At 32.0% G+C, this 24,992-nt stretch overlaps 2 protein-coding genes across 5 annotated transcripts in view; both read left to right on the top strand.

Annotated features, from left to right (window-relative positions):
- LOC110095580 overlaps positions 1–12,579 on the top strand; it is a 32,150-nt gene extending 19,571 nt beyond the window's left edge. The window contains exons 2-7 of the mRNA XM_020821179.2: positions 9,004–9,103; positions 9,325–9,387; positions 9,971–10,088; positions 10,546–10,628; positions 10,883–10,944; positions 12,151–12,579. Coding sequence (XP_020676838.1) covers positions 9,004–9,103; positions 9,325–9,387; positions 9,971–10,088; positions 10,546–10,628; positions 10,883–10,944; positions 12,151–12,262 — 538 coding nt within the window. The 3' untranslated portion in view covers positions 12,263–12,579. The remainder of the gene's footprint in view (positions 1–9,003; positions 9,104–9,324; positions 9,388–9,970; positions 10,089–10,545; positions 10,629–10,882; positions 10,945–12,150) is intronic.
- A 7,382-nt stretch (positions 12,580–19,961) lies between these two features.
- Positions 19,962–24,000, top strand: LOC110095603 (transmembrane protein DDB_G0292058-like). 4 transcript variants are annotated; one of them, XM_028698699.1, is made up of 11 exons: positions 19,962–20,139; positions 20,526–20,661; positions 21,332–21,462; positions 21,567–21,766; positions 21,839–22,117; positions 22,213–22,271; positions 22,364–22,394; positions 22,511–22,582; positions 22,668–22,818; positions 22,980–23,120; positions 23,222–23,500. In XM_028698699.1, the coding sequence occupies exons 2-11, from the start codon at positions 20,535–20,537 to the stop codon at positions 23,348–23,350; spliced, it is 1,320 nt and encodes a 439-aa protein (XP_028554532.1). In that variant the 5' UTR covers positions 19,962–20,139; positions 20,526–20,534; the 3' UTR covers positions 23,351–23,500. The 4 variants fall into 4 exon arrangements, with proteins under 4 accessions (XP_028554532.1, XP_020676877.1, XP_020676876.1 ...); XM_020821218.2 differs by having other exon boundaries at positions 19,964–20,139; positions 23,215–24,000; XM_020821217.2 differs by having other exon boundaries at positions 19,964–20,164; positions 23,215–24,000.
- The last annotated feature ends 992 nt before the right edge of the window (positions 24,001–24,992 follow it).

The following is a 24,992-nucleotide window of genomic DNA, read 5'->3' as shown; positions in this document are numbered from 1 at the left end:
CTGTTGGAGACTCTGCTGATTCTATATATATATATATATATATGTGTGCGAGCTTTATGACTATCAACTATAGATTGTGCTGCATTTACTGATTGGGGACAAATGGAAGTTAATTTGAAATTTAAAAATATAAAGCTATTAGGTATTCTTTGTCAATATTTGCATCTACTCAATATTTGTTAAGACATGCAACAAAGATTAATGTGCGTTGTTATTTAATAATACACAAGAATAGAATAGAATGCAAAAACTTGATTTTATCTTTTAAGTGACCCTATCTCACAAATATATATCTTCATAGGCATCCTGAGTAACGAAGAGAAGGTCATCAAATCCAAATTACAATTTTTAATGTTTCATATGCATTAAAAAACATATTTATTTATATAAGGCTTATGTAATAAGCCACGTCTATAATCTATAATGTTTTATTCATGCTTTATTATTCTGTAGTGCCTTTTAAAGAAACATATTTTGTTAACAACTTAAATTTTTAGGCAGATAATACTTGGACTATTAATATGAAAGTATAAACTTCAAGCAGTATATTTCACTTTCTTTAAGCTCTTAATTTGATTCATGTAATTGATCTTGGCTATGCATGAATGACAAATATTGTGCTTTAAGTTTATGCTTCTTTAACTAGCCATTAAGGTTTTACATCATTGCATGTGTTTAGTGCAAAATTTAAAAAGCAGATCACATTAATTTTTATCTTCTCTCTTTTTCTGCATTTATGATTGGGAACAAATGAAGTTAATTTGAAATTTAAAAATAAAGCTATTAGGTATTCTTTGTCAATATTTGCATCTACTCAATATTTGTTAAGACATGCAAACAAAGATTAATGTGCGTTTGTTATTATAATAACACAGAATAATAGAATAGCAAAACTTGATTTTATCTTTTAAGTGACCCTATCTCACAAAAATATATCTTCATAGCATCCTAGAGTAAACGAAGAAGAAGGTCATCAAATCCAAATTACAATTTTTAATGTTTCATATGCATTTAAAAACATATTTATTTATATAAGGCTTTGTAATAAGCCGCGTCTATAATCTATAATGTTTTATTCATGCTTATTATTTTCTTATGCCCTTTAAAGAAACATATATTGTTAACAACTTAATTTTTAGGCAGATAATACTTGACTATTAATATGAAGTAAAACATTCAAGCAAGTATATTCACTTTTTCTTTAAGCTCTTAATTTGATCATGTAATTGATCTTGGCTATGCATGAATGACAAATATTGTGCTTTAAGTTTATGCTTCTTACTAGCCCATTAAGGTTTTACTTCATTTGCAATGTTTAGCAAAATTAAAAGAAAGCAGATCACATTAAATTTAATTTTATAAATTAAATTCTGTGAAAACTAAGCATGCGGCATTTTTCAGAAAGCTTTTCTAACTTACCTATTCAATTTGAAAATTACTTAAAGAATACTTATATCGAATGTGGCAAATATTACTCTTTACATTAGAATAGTTATGTTGAAATTGTCCATAATCAAAGTTAAATTGATTTTTTTATTTGCATTCCTATTAATTATTTCTGTAAGTCTATAAAAGTTGTATCCCTTTGTTGTTTTATTCACCGAGCTTGATATTAAGCTCTTCATTTATAAGGTATTGTGATATAGCCTTAAACTTTGATGTCAACTCTGACATATGATGCTCTACGTTTTAGCAAATCTACTATAGATGTAACCTGTGATTTAAATTTAGATGAAATAAAGTCATGTGAGAAGCATGCAATCTTTCTTGTAAAATAGTTATTAATCTTAAGACAACTATTTAGTACTTTTGATGAAAAAAATGGTAAATGCATTTTCATGAAAAGATTTTGATCTTTTACTAGAAATTAACCGCACTAAGCTATGGTTCATCAAAGTTTCACAAACAATTAGCATTTTATTCAAAAAAAAAAAAATACTTGTACTAGTAGATGTGATAATTCAATTGTGCTTTCAACTAAAATGAAGAGTAAAAGGAGACAGATAGAGGGAAACATGGAAAGAAGCCAACAAAAAGCTAGTCTCATGTTTGCACATGGATATAGGCTCTTCTAGCTATCGCACTTGATCAAGTTATTGAATACCAAAAGAAGAATGATTTACATATTCAAGATTAGTGGATAGTTGTCAAATACAATAACATCAAGACTTTGTCCCACTACATGAGGTCGGCTACATGAATCCATTTTCTCCATTGTGTCCTGTTAAAAGTAAAATTCTTATATTTTCTAGTATTTCTAATATTTTCTACATGAAAGATCATTTCTAATATTTTCTAACCAAGTCTTTTTAGGTCTACCTCTACATTTCTTAACATAAGTCAAATCTAATACCTCTACTTTCCTAACCGGGTCATCGGAAGGCAGCCGTTTTATGTGACCAAACCATATAAGACAACTCTCTCTAATCTTATCTTCCAGTGGCGCTACTCGAACCTTTTCACGTATATGCTCATTTTGTATCTTGTCTCTAAGGGTAAAGTCACTCATCCACCTGAGCATCCTCATCTCAGCAAAACTTAACTTAGTATTATGCTTCTCTTTTAATGGCCAACATCTGGCACCATAAAGCATTGCATGTCTCACCACCATCTTATAGAATTTTTCCTCAAATTTGAGGGGGACTTTTCTATCACACAAGAAGCCCGATGCATTCCTCCACTTCAACCATCCAACTTGAATTCTGTTGATAATATCCCTATCTATTTCACCACACTCTGAACAATAGATCCAAGATATCTAAAACGTGTACTCTTATTAATAACTTGATCGTCCAAAGTCACAATCCCCTCATTTGATCTATTAATACTAAAATTACACTCCATATATTCAATTTTAGATCTACTCAAGAGAAAATTTTTAGACTCTAATGTTGACCTCCATAATTCAAGTTTACCTTCAACTCCCTCTCTATTCTTATCAACAAGAAGAATATCATAGCAAAAACATACACCAAGGTACATCCTCTTGCAAATGTCTAGTGAGAACATCCATGACTAAAGTCAAATGATAGAATTAACTTTTTTTCACCCTTAAGATGCCTATTTTTAAGCATCAAATAGAATCAGAGAAAGTTCTCCAAAGAAGCAACGTTAAAAGTAGAAATTGTAGCAGTTTGCAAAATGACCGAACAACTCGCTGCAGTCCCACTTTAATACACATTAACTAAACTAGGTTGCAATCATGAGTAAACAATTTGATACGCCCTAGGGTTCCCAAGTTTGGGTTTGCCCTAATGCTCCTTCAAAGAAAAGATTTCTCCTCCAAATCAAGGAAAAAATCAACACAAGAGGGATGAGATGAAGAACCAAAACCTTTGCATTCAAAATCCAATGGAAAACAAGATACAATTTGTCCACTTCGAGAAGGACAAGGTCTCCCACTACAAACCCTAGAAAAACAAGAGAAAGAAACTAAGGAGGCTAAGAGAAAACTCAAATCTTGCATAACCCTAGAAATCCCCCCTTAATCCCTACTTATAGCAAGCAAAAGACCAAACCAAACCTACTAGTGGGCTGCCCAAGCTGAACCGCCCAGCTCAGGCCAGACCCAAGCCAAACCGGTCCAGAAATGGACCGGTTCCGCTCAAGCCGACCCCCCGCTCCACTCCGCGTCAAGTCCCGCGCCCGCGTCGCCTTCGACGGATCTACCCGCGCGGTCTCCTTCCCGGCCGATGCCGCGTGCTCCAGGGTCGCCTGCACTTCCTCTGCCGGCCGGCGGCGGCTCGCTCGCTTCCTCCTCTGCCGGTCGGCGGCGGTCCGCATCACAATTGCGAAGGAGTAGCTAAAACAACTAGAAGGAACTGCTAAAATAAACATAAAGGAAGTAGCCATTGAAGCAACGACAGAGTTCCCACGTGTGATGAGATCTAGCTAAGGAAATAGGAAAACACAAACCGAAGGAACCCAGGGGCAAAGTAGAAACTCTAAGAATATGACAACAAACTCCAAAATAGCTTTAGGAATAGGATAAGAACAAATATAGGAATATGATAATACCATAGGCATGTAAATGCAAGCTATTTAACTAACATAACTTAATAAGAACAACATTTAAATTATATATTTCAAAAATTACAAATGCAAAATTCAAATTTAAAAATGATCATAAAACACAAATATTTGTTCTTTTTGGTAATTGTATACTTTGGGATTCACATGATTGCTTATATACATCAATATACCTTGAGATTGAGCCCCTTTTTTAATACAAAGAAACATTTAATGTTATGATGTATGGATTGAGATGCAAATTTCACTTGTAAATTTTTGGTGGGAAGTAAGCATCCCAACATAGCAATTATTTTCTTATGGTGATGAATAATAAGAAAATAGACAGAAGCCTAACTTTAGGTATTTATTTATATATTTATTTATTTATTTTGATGTTGCATTTCTCAGGTTTACATTGACCATTAGATGCACAATTCATTGGTCTTTTATAATTTGAATTGTAATAAATGGAGCATGCATTTATATTTCCTATGCATACTTATGATGAATGATTATAGATTTCATTGGTACTATTGTTATTTCATGGGACCTTATATATTTTTCTAGGCTATTACTATTGATGTTGTTGTTGACCTGCAAACAGACGACCAGCCCCCCCACACCAACCCATAATCACATGAGCGCACGATCTCCCAATTTCTCCTCTCACGGCGCAAAACTCTCTCATTCGGCAACGACCGAAAACCCCATGCTCATTCGACTCTCCGGACCTGAGACACACGTAGAGCCGAAGATGACCGAACTACCTCCGCTCCCTCTCGTTAGCATGACTCTGCACGTAGGACCTCTATCCCGATTTCCGGTGGCCCGATCCGCCTGCACGAGTCCAACCTCATGCCACCAAGACTTTGATTCTCAGCCTACAGCCACGCGGGAACACCCTCAGCCTTCGGCTAGACTTCCTCCACTTTGGTCAAGCCACACCTCCCTCTGTGAAACCAGGCCCAACTGCTCCGGCATTCGTACCTCCCAACTCGGACCAGCGGCCTCCTTTGACTACCGGATTGCAAATCTGATCGACCATCCGCCCTCCCTTGGCCAATCCGCCTTGGTTTGTTTGAACATTGAGTGAGGGAGAGATATGAGAGGGATTATGCATATAATTATTATAATAGTAATTATAATTATAGTATGTATATATTATCAAAAAAAAGGAAAGCAGGAGACGCCACAATCAGCAATCGTCAGTTAGATATTTGAAGACAGTTCCGGGACTAAACAACGTCTCGAAGCCCTCGACCATTGAATCATATCCGGCTAGGTGGGTTTGAAAGGGCATATGAAAGTGCACTCACCTACCTCCCCTCGTGGGAAGGGACGTTGGGAGGCTGCCGAAATTTCTCAAAATTCATACTAAGCTTGTATAGATTTTTTGAAATATTGAAAAAAACATTCAATTTATTAATTTAACTAAAAAAAAGAATAATAATAATAATAATTATAAATAAGCAATTCTAATTAAAATAAACTAAATGTTTAAATTAACTAATTACCTAATTTTTAATAGTAAAATTAAAATCCAAACTAAAATATATTAAGTTGTAATTTTTAAAATTTAATTAAAATTTAGAACTTAAATTAATTAAATTAAACCTTTAAAATAAAATAAAATTTCATTTTTTTAAACTAAAATTTAATTATTTGAAAATTCAATTTAATAATTAACTAAAATAAAAATAAAAATTCTAATTAACTAAACGATTAATCAATTAAAAGTTTGAAATTTAACAATTTAAAGATTAAATTTAAATAATTAAATCTGTTAAATTAAACTGAGTTTCATTTAAGTAAAATAAAATAAAATTATTAACGAAATCCAATTAATTGAATAATTTAAAATTCAATTTAAACAAATAATTTTAAAACTTAATAAAAAAATTAAAACTTTAATTAATTAAAGTTGAAACTTTAATTTAATTAATTAAAACCTTTTAATTTAACATCTCTAAAATTGTTTGAGCAAGTGATTTAATTATTAATTAAATAAATTTAAAATATTTAACAAAACGAATTAATTAAATTTAAAATCTCTTAATTAAATAAATCCTTTAAGGCAATAATTTAATTAATAATTAATAAGTTTCAAAATACATTAAAAATGGGAGCAATTATATTTAATTTTAATTAAAATTAAAATTAAAATCCAGTTCATTAACATAATTAACTAATGCAATTAATTCAAATAACATAAAATACAAGAAAATGCAGGAAATAAATGTTTTCCACTATGCAACATAAGTACAAGCTATTTAGCAACTCTCAAATAGCTCTCAAACATATAAAACTGTTTCAGACTCTCAGCAATAGCCCCTGCAGCTAATTGTGAACTCTCTAAACTGCTAAAAGTATAATCTATCTGCAAGCAAACAAATATAGTATTAATACAATGTATCAAATATAATTGGTAATGTAAAACTAGACAAAGCAAAGCTAGTATTGGTAAAAAAGAGCTAAGTTTTGAAGTAAAACTAGTAAGTAAAGCTCAATACTGTCGGTAGAACTGGTATTGGAAAGTAAAGCTACCACCACAAGCATTACTGAAAGCTAGAGTTAAAAAAATAGCTACTGGCTAATAAGTGTAAAAAAAATGTCTGCAGGCTAGTACTGAAACAAAGCTGACTAAACAAGATGCTAACACTTAGAGCTGTCAATAATCGACCCAACCCGAAAACCCGACCCGAAAATTTCGGGTTATGGTTGACCCGAATCCGAAACGGGTCGGGTTCGGGTCCGAAAAATTGACCCGTTTGCAAAACCGGGTCGGGTTCGGGTTGACCCGGAAACCCAGGAATGACCCGATTTGACCCGGAGCAATCCCGCGTCAGCCCCTCCCCGCGTCGCCCCGCGTCAGCCATCCCCGCATCGCCTGGCTAGCCCCGCGTCGCACAATCCTATCAGCAATTATTTCACTAAGTATATTTGGTAATTGAAATAATATACACTTGAAATTCGTCTGCAACTTCCAATTGAAGCCATAAGGCTGATCTTAATGGAAATCTTTAGGTAAAATTAACCTAACCCTAAACCCATTTCCGACAACTTCTAATAGAAGCCGTAAGTCCGACTTCTGAGAGAAATGTTTAGGTGATAACATAACCTTAGATCCCTCAGTCATCTTGCTCTATAGGGTTATATTGTAAGACCCACCATACGGGCCACTTAGTTTATAAGATTATGTCATAAGACCCGCCGTCAGGCAACCTCTAAATTCATAAGCCATAAGACCTATCTAAACATGTAAAATCCATGGGAATCTTAGTTGATAGGGCTAAGTTGTAAGACCCGCCATTAGAGTCACCTCTAATAGAGGCCTTAAGACTTGTCATTAGGGCCACTTTCAAATGAAAGTCGTAAACCTCTACCCAAATTCAATTACACGGACAACTTCTCAATGGGGTCGTAAGACCCAACCCAAACCTAAACTATGGGCAACTTCTAAATAAATAAATATATATACCCCAGTCTACTCAGGATATGTGAGAGGAGGAAACTCATGACTGCTAATTAGATTCCCTGGACATTATGATCAACGGTCGTTAGTGTTGGTAGAATGAATCCTACAATATACTCGAGATGACAGAATCATGGGATCTTGATCGGGTCTACCTTCATCCGCACAACCAAGGTTTAGAACATTCACACACTGTTGGACACACATCTGTACTTCATGCACATACTAAATATAATTTCATCCTTAATGAAGAATGCTCTTCTACATGTCAGAAGGGATAATTAACTATGAGGGCTTGTGCTCATAGGAAGTAGGACTCATATCTAAATAAACCTTGACACTAATCTCATGGGAAATCTAGTTAAATTTCAAATCCAATCTACCTCAGAGAAAATAAGGATATTAAGCTTGTGAGAACAAGGTATGCGGCTATTTTTCCAGAGTGAACAGTTGCGTTGATGGCTTTATTTCATTAGGCCTCTTAGGCTTCCTATTCCTATTGTTTGCAAGGGAATTCCTTAGCCTTTGCTATCTACACCTGACTCTGTTGGGCTCTTTCATTGTACCTATGGCTGGCTTGATTGGAGCTTCTTCATATCATAGGATTTATAGTTGATTCCGTTGGGGTTGGGATCCATGGTTCTCCTATTTTTATGCTTACGTTTGGCTTCATGGGATCATCCGTGACAGTTGCTATCCTATTGGTGAGTTTTGTAGGATTCTTTCATGTGGTTCTAACTTCTAGAAGCTTCTATGGAGAGGAATTTTGCTATAGCGGACTTGACGAAGCTTTTTTATTTTTTTATCCAAGACTTATATTTCTTAGATTTGTAAATAGGTGTGTTTTAAGGTATGCAAAATAATTCATAACATGAATAAGTTAAATGTATTGGATTTGAGAACCTTCTTTGTCTGCTTTGGGATGATGATGCTTAATCTTGCGTGACATGTGAAATCTTTTTAGGAGAGGGAATCTCTTTATTAAAGAGTGAGATTTAGTTGACTAGTTTCTCTCTTTTCCTCTGTTTATTTTCCTCTCTCTTCTTATGGGCTTGACAGCGAGATTATATATATATATATATATATATATATATTCCTTTTTATGTACAATCAGCTTTGTTGCTTTTATGATCATTATTTCTTATTGTTCTTTTCTATTAAGAGATTAAAATATTTTCTATGAAAAATTTGTCATTAATCTTCCTGTTATTCACTGTTGGTAGAAAACAATTGGTTTTAGATATCTGGTTTTCTTATGAAAATTGCGTTTTGAAATCTTATTGAAATCATTATAGCATTACACTTAAATATGCATTGACTACGCTAGACCATAGAACGTCCAGCAACACTATTCAGTTAGGCTTTCTGAAGTAGCCTGTTTTATGATGTCTTGCCATGTAGTGGTAAGTTGCATAATTTACTATTGTGTACTTCTCTAGTTTAGCTTTTGTTGGTGTTCTACTTGTGTACTTTTTTCTGATAGTGTCAGCAACTCTGATATGGGGATTATAATCTTGTAGATACGCATCTGACCCACCACTAGTTCGCTATGCAAAAGTTGCTAAGCATCTTCCAGAGAAAACTGTTCGAGACGTGGCTTTGAGAAGTAGATGGATGACTGTAAGTTGGGAGTATACTTGCTTTTTTTATCACAACGTGAATTAGCTTGTGTAGTTTAACCATAGCTGCTCTTTTAAATGATATGGAATTTTTGGGTCATTTATTTCTACCGGTTTGCTTTCTATTTGTGGATTTTCTGCATGCAAACGGGTATGGGTTGGGTAGTAGCGATCTGAAGGATCATATTAAAAGAGATTTTAATTGATTTATTTATCTTGCAGAAAAAAGAAAGTGGAAAAAGAAGGAAAGATGACAGTCTATCAAGGAAAAGCAAAGATAAAAAGGTGGGGTTTCCCCTGATTATATGTAGTTGCATGGACATCACCCAATTGAACCAAATGCAACTTGAATGACATGATAGTATTTGAGTCTGTGCCATGTGATCAAGGTGCAATGGCGTTCATTTGGATTATCCGCATGCATATCAGCATTGTAATTACATAGTTTCATCTTGAAAATAACACCAAATTATAAGCCAATTCATGCAGGCAAAAGATGTTACATTTCACCTCAGCATTTGAAGCAAGATTTATTTAATTTTTGTCCGTTCTACTTTCTCTGTACCTTTTTTTTTTCCACCCTACATAAACATGCCATAAGATTGTTAGAATTGTTAAATTATATTTATTATTAAAGCTCACAGACCTCTTGGATTATGATGTTACTCAAGATAACCATGCATTCAAAGGTTCTGACTACCATCAATTGTTATCCATGAAATAACCACAACAAAGTTCTAGCTTTGAATTGACAGCATCGGAATATCCGGACATGTCATGTGTAAATTTACATTCCATATATTGATATATCATTCATAGACCAATTTTCTTTCTTGAATATTTGAGAATTCTACCATTTTATTTTCAGGAGAGGGCTACTGATTCATCAGCAAAACCTTCACCTAACCTAGCGGCACGGCCTAATGTCCCTCCTTATGCTATGCCAATGCTTTCCATGGAGAATGATGATGATATTTCATGCAAAGGTTTGCTTTTGTACACCATGATGTCATTTCATACTAAGTGCTCAATCTCACCGTGCTCTGTCTATTATGTATTTCTTTATAATGCATGTATTCTTTTTGCTGTGAAAATCTTAATTTGCGAGTAGATTCTTGTGATGTTCTTTATATGATAACATGTCACTTTTATCATTATTATTTTCCGCACTTCTTTTTAAGAGCTGCATTTTGCATTAACTCTAGGTTGGAGAAATCTTGGATAGAATATTAAACTAAGGTTTTGTTTGGGACGATTTTTTTATTACTCTTAAAACAACTTTATAATTTAAAAATTAAAATTTTTATACTAGACAGCTGCTTTAAGAAGCAGTAAGAAAGACGTCCCAAATGAAGCCTAAGAACGAGATGTACTGGCTACTGCTTCTCCGTCTTAACATTTTTTCGGAGTATTTTATTAATATTCTTTACCCTGTTTGTGTAGCAATTGGAGGACCAACGGGACAACTCCTTGATCAGACTGCACATATCTTCAACCAAATTTCTGGGAACTTTAATCATTTTCAGGTATATAATGCATGCTGCGTCATTTAAATTCGTATCATTACTATTCAAAGCATATCTGCTGTTGATGTGCTTGTGATTTCAGAATCGAATTGCTAAAAAACAAGTTACTCAGTACTTCAGTATGTTTTGCCTACCAAATCTACCGTAATACCATGCCAGCAAGTTCAGAAAATGATCTGCTCACAGATCGCAATTTCAGAGCTTAATTTAATATAAATTTATCGACTCTTAACTTGTATTTGATTTCTTTGCAGATAAATGATAACATTACTTTGTTCTGCCAAGCACGAGACAACATCCTCAACATCATGAATGAGTATGTTTTCTAGCTTTGATTAGCTTTTGCCCTCTTCATATATCGCTAGCTCTCTTCGTTTATATGCTCGTTCTAATTTATATGTAATATTAGCTGCAATCTATGGCATGCGAAAGGATGATTATGATTCTGTTAGAAATTATGTTTTCAAATTCAGATCAAGTAAATGGACAATAGATCATGGTATTAGAAGATAATAACATATATTTCATCCGTAGAAGCCCTCACAATCATCATTCAGCTTTGTAAGCACAGCAATGTAAATACATCCCACATCAGCTAACTGTATTTAGCACAGCCCAAAGCCTATAAATATATCTGTAATTAGTTTCTAAATTCAATAAGATAATTTCATTCTACTGCTCACGGCTAACTACTTAATCAATCACCTTCCTTCCAAGGCTCGTGGATGGATTTTGATAGGAAATACTTGAGTTCGCAATTAATCCAAGAGGAAATACTTGAGTTCGCAAGCAACCCTAGCGATAATTGGTAAAAACAGTGAGAATAATGCAAAAATCTAGATGAAATCAATCCAAAACGATAGATTGTAATAATGGAATCAAAGCCAAGCAAACATCAAAGCAATATACAATTGATTCTCAATTCGAGAGGAGGATTGTTCTCTCCCAATCTCTAGACAAGGAGTCTAGAGCCCAAGATGCCAAAGAAATTTGAAGAGAAACAAATCAAAGCATAACCTAACCCTAAAACACCTCTTTCTATTTAATACATAAACTTTCTAAATCAAAACTCCCTTCAAACCCTAGCCGCCCCCTCCTTTCTCCTTTTAGATTCAATTTGAATAGTGGGACCCACTATTGTGGGCGGCAAAGAGAGGTGGAGGCGGTATTAGCCCGCCTCCTAAAGACAAAAACCGGCCCCAGGTGGGCCCCGGTTCAGGAGTTGGGGCCGGTTCAAAAGGAACCGGCTTAACATATTTTCAATCCTTATGATACTTTCACTAGAAGAGTTGATGTATTCAAGAACATTCAGCATAAGATTATTATGTGAACAATCTCTTCTGATTATCATCATTTACCATATTGCAGTCCATGTTGTTTGCAATAGCTTGTCATTGAAAATTTCAATCTTCTTATTACTAAGTTTTTAAACTATGGTTTCGTTTGGGATGACTTTTTTATCGCTTTTTAAAACAAAATTTTAATACAAAAATTACAATTTATTTCTTGCATTCAATTGCAGATTGGATGATGTACCTGGCATAATGAGCCAGATGCCACCACTTCCAGTTAGATTGAATGAGGAGCTAGCCAACACTATTCTCCAACGGTCTCCTATGCCCCCACCAGCATAACATAATGGTGTTTCTTTGACCATTTCTGTTAGTTTAGTAGAGTTCTCTATGGAAAGAAATTATGACACCTTGCCTGCACCTTAGTTTTCTTGGTATGCTTTGTAGCAAGTAGGTGTTATTGGGAAGAAAGTGTCAATTTGTTTATAGTTAATATTTTAGGGTTTGGATGGGGCTGATTGGTGCTTGTTATGTATATGGTTAGGGCTCTAAAATAAGCTCGAGCTAGCCCAAGCTTTGTTTGGCTCTGCTCCTTGAAAAATACTCTTCTTGTTTGTGAAGAATGAAGATCAAGTCTAATTGAAGTTCTTATGTAGTTATGTGCACTTGAAATATGAGAGAGAGAGAAAGAGTGAGACTTTCATATATTTCTCAAATGTTTTTGAAAGAGATTACTGTTCATATAGGAGGATAAAATCACTTATCCCCAAATGTTTGAGAGAGAGAGAGAGAGAGGTGTTGTTGGGTCCAGCAAAGTTTAAGCTTATGTTTCGTTTGAGATAGCTTTCATATGATTTTCTTAATCAGCTTTTTAATACGAAAATATGTTGAATTAGAAATTTTTATACTGGAAAGTTATTTTAGAAAGTAGTAAGAAAGTTGTCCCAAATAAAACTTTAGGATTTGTTTGATACAACTTTCTTGTTATTTTCTAAACAATTTTTTTAACAAGAATATTTTAAAAGTAGCAAAAAAATATAGGCTAAAATCTGTCCCGAATGAAAACATAGGTTTTGTTTGGGATAATTTTATTATTGTTTTATAAAGTAGTTTTTTAGATTTTTTTTTTTTAATAGGATATTTTTTTAACTTGGAAATTGCTTTAGAGAGCATTAAGAAAGCTGTCTTAAATAAAGCCTTACCAGCCTCGTTTGAGATGACTTTTCTATTATTTTTAAGTAATATTTTAGTAGAATTTTTTTAACTAGAAAGTTGTTTTAAGAAGTAATAATAAAGTCATCTCAAGGCTTTGTTTGGGATGTATTTTTTGCTTTTTACAATAGCTTTTTAGTAAATTTTTTTTTTAAATTTTTATATTAAAAAGTTACTTTAAAAATTAGTAGAAAACCGTCCGAATGACGCCTTAGTCTTAGTTTGAAGGCTAATCATGTTTATGTTTCCCAAAGTAGAGAAAGATTATTTTAAAACGAAAATAATTGATTAGATTATTCTGATCAAAATTTGATAATAATGGATTCAAATTTATTTTAAAAAGAAAGAAACATATGAATAATTAACGAAATTTTAAACATATTTATTCCAAATTAAATTTATCAATTTTAAATTATCCTCAAATTTTTTCCTTTTTTTGAGATTTTGTTTTTTGCATAATTTTCCGGAAACAGGCTATTGGAATTCTTCAAAAAGGTTGGAAGCCACAGCTGTTCTTTGAAAAAAAAAACAAAAATATTGTAATTAATTCCTTATCAGAATTTTCAGAACTCTTCAAAAAAGCAATGCGTGACTTTTTTATTTAATACTATGTATTTTTTTATGATCAAGTCTATACTGTATATGGACAGCTATTTTCCAATAAAAAAAAATCACTTAGTAAATTTTAATATTAATATTTAAAATTCTAATTGTATTAATATTAATGTATTGTACATGGACAGCTATTAATGTATAATTCTAATTTTAATATTTAGTAGTCTTTTTTTGTAAGAAATTAATTTGTGCGGTCACCGGACTGTCTGGAGATGAATCAGAACGTGCCACATCATCCGGTACAGAGCAAAAAAATGACACTCTGATTTACCTCTGGATGACTTCCGTATCCGCACAGAATAATTTTACCTCTTTTACACTTCTTAATTTTTTTGGCAAAAAAAAAAATGATAAATCTGGCTAAGGTTTCTACGTACAATTTGTATATAATTTTTATTATTAAGAGGGCGTTTTTGAAAAAAAAAATGCCTAAGAATGTACCGACACAACTGGTGTGAGGATGAATTTGATAGTCTTTGCAATCAAATAAGGTTCATATGCTAATTATTTCAATAAGTTATTGTTATCACAATTTCAGCCCTTTTGATAAGAACAATATTTATTGATGAGTCATCACTAAAGGGTAAGGAAATAATAAAAAAAATCATTATGGTAAAATAAAATAATACAATTAAAAGAGAAAAAGACAGCCATTGGACATAATGATATGCCTATTAGAAGGATTTGATTTAGATCCTCTCCAATTATAAGGTAATTGCATTGTAATTACTTCAATTTCTTCTTTTTTTAATTACTTCAATTTCATCTTTTTTTTCTCTTCCTTTTAATTTAGGGTTTTATGTTGAGAATTCTTGATAGTGGACATCTATAGCAAATTCTTAGATATTGTGTCTTATTGCTCATCGTACAAGCATTACTTATTATAGTGTTTGTGAGAAGAAGATTTTCTTATAGGTTTTGTTGGATGCCCCTTGTGTCGACCTTCAAGTGACTTTGGATCTTCGATTCATTTATTGGATTTCTTTTCTTTTATTTCTCATAAGATATTATAAAGTTTCGAGCATGGAACTCATTTGCTTACGTGGTTGATTTCTTCCATAGAGATGAAAAACTCGACTACTTCCAAAATGATTATTTGATTTTAGTGGTCGAGTTGGTGGGTTCGACCTATCGTTGGGTTTCAAAGTGAGTTTTAGTGGACACTTTTAGGGTTTAGGTTTTGAGTTTAAGTTGTTGATCTTTCTAATGCGTATTTTAATTTATTTTGCTTCTTCTTAAATTCTTTGTGTTTGAGGTAAACACCTTCTTGTCATGTCTTCCTAAAACAAAAGATCATGATAGTTGTGCTGTAATGGAGGTTTAGAAGTCTCCTAGTTTGAAATTTTATTGCGGTATTTGCCATTGGAATGTGCAATTTTGAAAACATTGATACCCTTTTTTTATTCATTTTAGTGGCAGCAATATCTGAAGCCTGGACTATGGGGAACTTTTGCTTCTTCGGAATGATTACATAAGGCTTCTTATCTTGAGTAAACAAAGTTAGAGTGTGGAATAACAACTTCAGTTATCATGACCTTGACCCTCCAACAAGAGCTTGGACAACAATAACTCAAGGCCAAACTAATTCCTCTAATGTAATAGGAACTTGTCAAGTAATAGGTATAGTATTGACAATTATCCTAATCTAGTCAGCATCATTATAGAAGTTTAAACAATGAAATCAAACTAAATCATAACTCATGTTGTCCCATCATTGATGTTAGCATCATAGAATTAGGGATTTGTGCATTTTTAAGACTAGTTGTGAAGGGATCAACATAGAATTCAATTTGATCAACAATAAGGAACTTAGAAAGCTAAAAAATTAAATAACTAATTTGATAAGTAACCTTGAATTTTGAGGTGAAAGAAAAATAATAACATAAGTATTTGAGTGCTAAACATATATAGTCAAGATAATTAGCTAAAGATCAAAAGAGAAATTATCTCGAAGAAAGTCATGTTAAATTTATGAGCTATGAAACACTATTACAAGATGGGGCAACGTTACTTTCAACGTGTAGATTATGACGGTGGAAATGGAACTACCTATATATTTCACAATTTAATATTAGATTTTTTTTTTTTGGTTTGATGGTTTCTCAAGAGGAGAGAGCAGCAAAGGTTAATTACCTCCCTTATAAGCAAATCACTTCTAACTAAGGCTAGAGGTATTGGCTCTCTTGTAAGCACACCACTACCAATAAGTTCTATGTTGTCACGTAGCTAATTCTGGCTCTTTTAGTGCAATGGAAGAGGTCATCAACTCTTATAATTAGAGGAATCTAATTTGGAGGTTGTTGATTAGCTTAGCTCTATAGGGTTATTATGGGAATTCTATAATACTTAGCTTTTACTCACCTAAATATAGCTTTCAATGTTAATAAACTATCTTAATTTAGGCACCATGCAACTACTAGTCACTTGAATGTAACAAAATGTCTACTATACTTTCTTTTTTGCAGTATTATTCTAAGTTTTCTTCTTCATCATTATTCATCACTTCATATTTATTGGGTAGATAATAATAATAAACCCACCTCTACAAGTGCCTAAATTTTGTATAATCCCTAAAACTCCATTGCTTGGAGTGTTAAAAAAAATTGTAGCTTGATCCTCCATTATAATTGAATAGTAGTATTTTGTCATCATTTCTTTTATAATGCCCTAAGATCCAATTGGAAGAATTTTTTAATTTATCTTTTTAAATCATATATCAGAGTTTCTATAAATTATCAATATAAATCAATCTATCTCATAAAAGGAGTTAAATATCACACAAATTGAAACACTTCACTATATTCATTTATCAAAATTAATCATAATAGCTAGGAAATCACTAAAAATACATAATTTATCTATATCACCTGAATACAAAAGAGTAAATTTAAAATACATACTAAAAGAAGAAACTTGAAGATCTCAATCCACCTCACTTTATAGAATTTTGACCCTTTCTTTGACCTAGAATCAATAAAATCACATAATGAGCTTACAAAGCTCAGTAGAAACTAAAAACACACTAAAAATTTTAATACAATATTTAAAGAAGAAATATGCATGCTCATCTCAATCAATAGAATCAATATGCGTTCATTATCATCAACAATCAATCATTATTTATACGATTCAATATGATCACTAATGAAAAGCAAAAATCATTACATTTAAATTCATGAATCAATAATATGTGCGAGAATATAAATACATTAGTAAGCAAGAAAAAAGTGATCAATAAATTATTACTGTAAAACTTGAACATACATGTGTCAATGTCACTAGTCTTGTTCATCTTATCAATTATCTATTTTATGAAATTAGTACATGTAATCATTCATATGCTATATATGCTCACACATTACTAATCTATTTATTAATGATATTCATGCATGTAAATATTAGTATATAATTTAGCAAGGAAGGATATCCAGCTTTAAAGCGATGCTTTCATTCATTCTTTTATAATCATTGTATCATTATATATATCATCATCATTATCATTATTATTACATCATCTTTATCATTATCATTACATCTGGCTTTCAATAAATCATTAAGAGTTGTCACCCTCTACCTGTCGGTATAATCTAACATTAGTTACAGGTACAATAGGGATAATACTACAAACCATTTTCAAAAGAGAGCCCGTCGGCCCACCCTTCTTAATTATAGTGTTAACAAGCAACCTTCCTTGCTTACTTGCCAACACCACATTTATCTTATATCAGTTTTATTTATTTATCTTTCATACATGAAACACAACATGAAACACTTAAATATATAAAATATAAAAAAAATTGTATAGTAATTTATAGTTTTAGAAAATCATAAATTTTATTTTAATCAGTAAAATTCAATAATATTACAATCAAAATGTCCATAAAGTTCATATATATGGTATACTAAAATTTATAAGGTAAAAATGCGATAAATCATGATAAAATATATTTTTTATCTATTTATAAGTGATTAAATTCATCAAACTTAAATTAATTGAAAGTTTGAGTGGGATTCAGGATGCTTACAATGATCAGAACATGTTTCCTAATTGAAGTAATTGAGAAAAATGACTAAAACTCGACTTTCTCTCTCTTTTCTCTCTCATCTTCCTCTCCCTTTCCTCTCTTCTCCCATGGTAATCGACACGAAATGGGGGAGAAGAGTCTATTGAGGTGACTTAATGCTCATCATTTAAAATAATATATATATTAAAATATTAATTGGTAATGGCTTAGCGTAGCATCTCTCCGAACTAGAGCCATAGTGTTGCATGTTCAATCCATAATTACTATAGAACAAAACCTTAAGTGTTGCGGTGGTGATTTATGGCTCCGTTGTGCTCTCAACCAAGCACAATGTCGAAACACTCTAGTTCTAATAGAAATTTAAAATTTTATTTTAAAATACTTTTCATATTTTTGAGTTGTTACAACTTTTGAGCTTCATTAGGTATGCTTCTTACTCATCGACGTTGGGATCTACCTTCCTCGGCTCATAGAGATTTATTTTGAAGATGTCGGTGTCACTCATGAGATGAAATCATTCCTTTCACTTATGGATGAAACATATGGGTATTAATTACCATTTTATTTAAGAAAAAGTTCAAAATGACATTTTTCTTGTAGCATGCATCTTATCCGGTGATATCAACTAGCACATGCTTGCAAAAAACCACTTTCGCACACTCCGGTCTTTACATTAAACATCAAGATTGTGCTCTCCAATTGAAGCTCCATCTTGATAATGTATATGTAAAGCAATAGTATACTCATTATATTTATGTAGTTAGTTTCATTGTTTTTGATATTTTTTAAATATAGAAAATAATGTTGAATTTTCAAAATTTCATTAACCAAATGATAGAAAATAGAAGATCTAGATTCCATCCTCATTTCATGCAAAAGAAAAACCATAATGTACGCAGTTACGCACTCGACTACGTACTAATTGTATTCTATATTTTTTGAAGTACATAGTTGTATGTCATTTTGTACTTGCAATATACTTCAAAAAATGAAATACACATCAAGTACATATACCTATATACTTAGCACATCACTATATACTCAGTACACAGCTAGTATATAATTGTATATATCTCTCTAATTTGTAGATAAAGCTACGTCCGTCATTTAAACCTAATAATTTCTCATAATCATGATTAAAATACTAAATTATTTTTTATGAAATAAAACAACACCATATTATCATATAAATTGCACAAATCTACTATAATATATTATATAGTTTGGGAACATTATCATTATATAATATAAAATTTTATGAAATCTAAATATCAAAGAAATAATATTATATATATTATATTATATTATATATTATATATTTTATATATATATAAAAGAAATATAAAATTCAAATTTGAACTTACCATATGTTGTTTTCTAGAGAGAGAAAATAATAGAGCCCCACAAGTTTAAAACAAACAAAGGTCCAAAAGGAGAACAAAGAAGCAAAATCCACTATCCGGTCCGTGTCCAAAAACGCTACAGACCGGTCAAATAACTCATGCGTAGATGGGGACTTTATTTAAATAAGACGTGTCCTATACTCCTATTTGCATTCTTTTTATTTTTTTATTTTTTTATTTTTATAAGAAGAAATTTTTTCTATATGTCAACTTAATCTCCGAATGATTCTCAATTTGATTTTTGTAAATTACAAAAAATATGAATATTTATAATAATAATAATAATATATTTATATTAGAATTATTTTTGCTTATGATAATAGGTAACAAAAATTATAGTTTTTTTTTGGAAAATAGCAACTCATTGAAATAGATATTTTTTGTTTATTTTTTTATATTATTTATGGATGCTAAATTTCTTACATGAGTATGCGGAATTAAAAATGGATCAATTCAGATGATTTTTTAATCATTAAAAAATTTAAAATTTTATAATATTAAATTCTTTAATATTTTCTTCATACTAAAAATAAATTAATATTTAATATTATGAAAGATATATACTATCATAACTGTAAATTTTAAAATTCTTAAAATTATTTTGAAATGAGTATACTATTTTTTTAATGCATTATATTTATCATAAAATAAATTTAAAATTTAAAATTTTATTTTAATAATATAATTCATCATTATTCATAATATACTTGGATGGGCATTTTTTTAATCATAAGCCTCAATTTCCCGAAAAAAAGAACATTTTTATGCTATCCCCATGAAAGATGGCGTATTTTTGTCCTTGAACCGCAAGGGGGCCTTTGACTCCTCGTCTCCTTCCACGAGCTGACGAGCAATTCAAACACGTTTCAAAGAAATTTTTTATTTTTTTTGGTTTTTTTGGGTCAAAGAAGAAGCTTTTTAGAGAACAAAGTATCATCGCTGACGACGACAATGGTTATGTCGGGTAAGCTCCTCTCTTCTTTTGGCAGGTAAGTATTAGTTTACCCAGTGAAGGTTTTCTTTGACACGAGTTCATACTTTTCTTATCTTCTAGATTCTTTCACATGAGATTTCTTTCTTTGTAGTTTCAGCTCTAAAGGTCTCATCTTTCTATTCTTATATCGCAACTTCCTTTTCTTCTTCCTTTTCTTCTTCTTCTTCTCTTGAGTTCTTCTTTTTTCGTATGAGATTTCTTTCTTTGCTATTCAGAGAGGGTTCCAGTTCTAAAAGGTCTCGTTTTTCTATTCGTTTTAGCTACTTCTTCTTCTTCATCTGCTTTTTCTGCTGTTGATTTGGGTTTTTCTTTCGCTTCAGTATTGCTGATGAGACTGTGATTTGTCTGTGTGATAGATCTTTGGAATGGGCTTGACAAAATGGAGCAGAGAAGTAATGGTGTTTCTGCTCTGTATTTTTGTATTGGTGATTTTGAAAGAAGTGGAAGCTTATAGAGATGAGAAGCCAGGAAGAATATTGCATTTTGAATCAGGTGATTGCATCAATCATGTTTTTTTTTTTCTTGACTGCAGAAGATGTTTTGATTTGAAAAGTAAGGTTAGTTTTTTTTTTCTTTTGGAAATTTCATTCATTGATTTAAGATTTTGAATGGCTTCCTTTGTGTTTTGGTTCATCATCCAAAGTCCAACTGAGTTGTTGAGTTTATGTAAATTTGTCAGTGTAAGATTAGTGAAGTTTATTGTGTGAAATGGAATCTTCTGTTAATTTTATAGTGTTTTTGTTAGGTAGAAATGGTTCTGGCAGACAATTATTCAAATGGAAAGTCCAATTGCAACTCTTTTTTGTTTAATTTGTCATTTGAATTTGTGCTTTTGATCTGTGCTTCTATAAACACCTTTCTTTGTGGTCTTAAATTGCAAAAAAAAAAAAAATGTATATAGTAATAATAGTAATTCTAACTGTACAAGTTTTATTAATATTGTTATTGTTGAATTTAAACAAAATATACACTTATGTCTCAAACTTTGATAAATGTTCACAAAATTTCCTACTTGGAGTTGTTAATTTTGCATCACAATTTATAATTTTGTTTGCAATAAAGAACTCTAAGATGAAGGGAGGTGAAAAAGGCAGAAGAAATGGAAAATTTGAATTGAGCCCTACTTATCTTTTCTTCTTATGTCTGAGTTTCATCGTTTCAGGGAGGATTTTGGTGGAGAATGGGAACATTTCAGAGTCTGTTTTAACCCGTCGAACCGAAAGAGTTGATCCTTTGGATGACTTGAAGAGATACAAAGGAGGCTTTAACATCACAAATAAACATTATTGGGGTGTAAGAAATTTGTCAGTCTTTTTTTTTTTTGTTCAAATTTTGATTATCTTTGGATTTGATTAGGCAAAGTCAAATTGATCTTATGATTATATTTCATCTTGCAGTCAGTTATCTTTACTGGCAAATTTGGGTACTTCATCGGAGCGGCATGGCTCGTTGGTGGCCTCATTTATGCTGCAATTTTGATAATATCATCACTTTGCTTCAGCAAACAAGGAAGATATGAGAGAAAGAGGCCAAACTCCTTCAACAAGGTTTATAATTGGCCTCTTCTCTTAGCAATTTCATTAACCTTTCTAGCTATGTAAGTATAATATAGTTCCATCCTCATGAAAGCAAAAAAAAACTCAATTTTGACATATATAAATACATGCAGAATTGCATCTGGAGTGGCACTTGGTGCTAGCTCTATGTTTCATTCTAGAGCCAAAACAATCAAAAACATTGTGGTGAATGCAACAAATAATGCATCAGGGACGATATACACAGTGACGGAGGCTGTCGAAAACCTGCAAAATGCTACCGAGTTTAGCCAAAATGTACAAGGGTCAAGCAACATAGTTTCGACATCAAAAAAGCTTAATGATGATACTAGAAGAATAGAGAGGAAGGCTGATAGGATCATGCGCTGGGTTGGAAAAGGTCTCAATATTCTGTAAGATTCATAACAAGATGAAAGAAATAGGGGTAGAAAGGAATTGTTCAACCTTTCATGTTCTTCATGACTGACAAGCTTTCACTTTATTGCAGAAATGCAGTCACTGTCATAACTATTTCTTTGAATTTAGTAGCCATTCTTGCATTGCTGGGTAAGTGAAGTATTGATTACAGTCTTTGTGACCCTCACACTAATGATAGATTGTTAAATTTGCTTATAATTGTGATATTTTTGTTGTACCAGGAGTTCTAAGGCTTCCTCGAATTTTTCGAATGTAAGTCGGTTGCATTGCCTTTGTTTTTGTCTCTAATAGAACCTCATATCTCATTCTAATTGTGATTCATTTCACATTTTGAATATGTTATCAATCAAATGTTTACATTCTGGCAGGCTTATCATTCTTTGCTGGCTGTTGATAATCCTCCTATGGGTCTACTTTGGACTTTATTATTTTTTTGGAAAGTAAGATAAGTGTGATCTTACACTAAAAATTATCTATGCACGCATGTAAGGTTAACCAAACTAAATCTTAAGATACTTTTCGCAGATTTGCCGGCGATGTTTGCTTAGCTCTAGATGAATATAAACAAAATCCAGAACAAAGCACATTAAGCTCAATTCTTCCTTGCAATGATCGTGGCTCGGCGGCGAAAGTGTTGCATGATGTTAGCGGCCGTGTTTATGATTTAATACAGAAGGTAACACAGTTTTCAAATCTTATGAACATCATCAATCATGTTATACAACAACATAACAGCACCATTTTTGTAGAATTTTTCTTGTTCCAACTTAGAAAATCAAGATATTAGAAGACATAAAAGTTATATAATCTCTTACCTTATAATTCCAAAACTTCCAGGTGAACTCAAACATAACATCCTTGAAATCATCAATTTCAGAGCTAGAATATATCTGCAATCCATTTTCAGGGCCACCTGAATACACCTATCAGCCACAAAATTGTTCTTCAGATACTATCACTGTAGGACAAGTACCCCAGGTGAGTCCCAAGGAACGCCTTCCTTTATTGTTCTTTACACCCTCCATTACTAGAGAAAGTTTAACTAAGGGTACTTTTACAATTCTTTCTCAAGCTTATAGAGAACTATGCGTGCTCGGCGAACGACAGTGGAGGCTGCAGGCCTGGGGAATTCATTCCTGCTGATGTTTATGGCGCACTCAAAAACTATTCAAAATCTATGCAGGATATCCTTGATTCATATCCAGTAATGAAGAGCCTGATAAATTGCCAGTTAGTGAAGGATGCCTTCTCTAATATACTACTCAACCATTGCAAACCATTGAAGAAATATGTGCATATGTCATGGGCATCATTGGCAGCTCTCTCAACAATCATGGTGATTCTCATTTTCATCTGGGAATCAAAAGCCCGTCGAGATCATAAATTTCGATCTTCCGATGGATCGGTGAAGCCCAGTTCGACCCCTACGGAATCAGTTGAAGTTGATGCAACTCAAATGGCTCACAATGATATGGAACATATGCTAGAAATGAAGGAATAAGAGAGATATATACACTGTTATAGAGTTATATAGTATGACTTTGCGGGAAAAAAAAATACTATATACTTTTTTATTGATTCTTCAACAAGATAATGTGAGCATTAGGGGATGGAGATGGATAAAAAGATGCTGTCCACCCTAAAAATCTTTCTTTGATATTCTTCTTTCTGTAAGCTTGTTGGATCATAAAAATATACAGGGAATGAGAACACAGCTTAGAGTTGTTTCATTTGTATTTATTTGTAAATATGAAGCAAATGGCTTTAAAGAGAAAGGGATGATTGTTTTTTTCTCCACAAGGTTTTCTTCCATGGTGTAAACTTTGTTCTTAACATACAGAATTGCTAGTTGTATTCATTGCTCTGTACATTGGTTAATACCCATATGTTAATCAGATTGGATCAGATAAATTGCTCATGTTAAGTTCGAGTCGAACAAATTAGATAAAAATGGTTGATCTTATCGGTTAATCAGATCGAATCAAAACAATCAGTGGTTGTATGTGAGCTCATCTTTTATCTCGAAGATTCTAATACATATATCATGTAATTAACAAGATATAATTAGCATATCTTTTTTTTACAAGATTTTATGAGATCATATTATGTCATTCATGTATTTATCTTGTAATATAATTTTCTTTATACAGTATTGCATCTACAACAACTTATTTGTCTCAACCTTATTACTTTCAATCATTAAAATGACATACCTTCCCTGAAGTTCTTTTCAGCTTCGTTTGGGATGACTTATTGCTTTTTAAAACAGTTTTCTATTATAAAATTTTTTATTTCAAAAATTTTTTGTATTAAAAAATTGCTTTAGAAAGCAATAAAAAAAATCGCCTCAAACGAAGCCTTATCTTCGGTTCTCTACGTTTCATATTCAATCATGTCAGGTATGGCAAATAAATATGGATTTAACAAATACAACTATTAAGCAAATCATAATCAAGACTTTATTTGTGATAGTTTTTTTATTGCTTCTTAAAGTAGTTTTTTAGTACAAAATTAACATTTTTATATTAGAAAGCTGATTGAAGAAGCAGTAAGAAAGCCGTCCCGCACGAAGTCTAAATTTAAAACAATTCATTAGAGGAGCTAATAAAGCTCTTATATTTGAAAGAAACATGATGGGTTAGAATTGGAATTTCTTTAAAATATATAGCATCGAAAATCTAAAAATTAATTATTATCTTATCTCAAAAAGTATCATTTCTGAAGGAGATTTAAAACCTAATAATGAAGGATTAGTTCGATAACTTTTGTCTCAAGTTATTAAATTATCCTCTTTATATTGCAGGAAAGGAGCAATCAATGTGTGCTTTAAAATATTGAAATAAATATTTT

This window comes from Dendrobium catenatum, unplaced genomic scaffold (genome assembly GCF_001605985.2).
Source record: "Dendrobium catenatum unplaced genomic scaffold, ASM160598v2 fragScaff_scaffold_1125, whole genome shotgun sequence".
In the NCBI taxonomy this organism is placed as follows: Eukaryota; Viridiplantae; Streptophyta; class Magnoliopsida; order Asparagales; family Orchidaceae; genus Dendrobium; species Dendrobium catenatum.
Note: the sequence above shows the minus strand (reverse complement) of the source record. Positions and strands in the feature narration are given on the sequence as shown.

Bases quoted from the DNA above. Each gene is read 5' to 3' on its own strand.
- LOC110095603 (XM_020821218.2), top strand. From the start codon at position 20,535: ATGGGCTTGACAAAATGGAGCAGAGAAGTAATGGTGTTTCTGCTCTGT. The intron at 22,272-22,363 runs GTAAGTGAAGTA...TTGTTGTACCAG, and splicing joins AGCCATTCTTGCATTGCTGG to GAGTTCTAAGGCTTCCTCGA. The intron at 23,121-23,214 runs GTGAGTCCCAAG...TTCTTTCTCAAG, and splicing joins CTGTAGGACAAGTACCCCAG to CTTATAGAGAACTATGCGTG.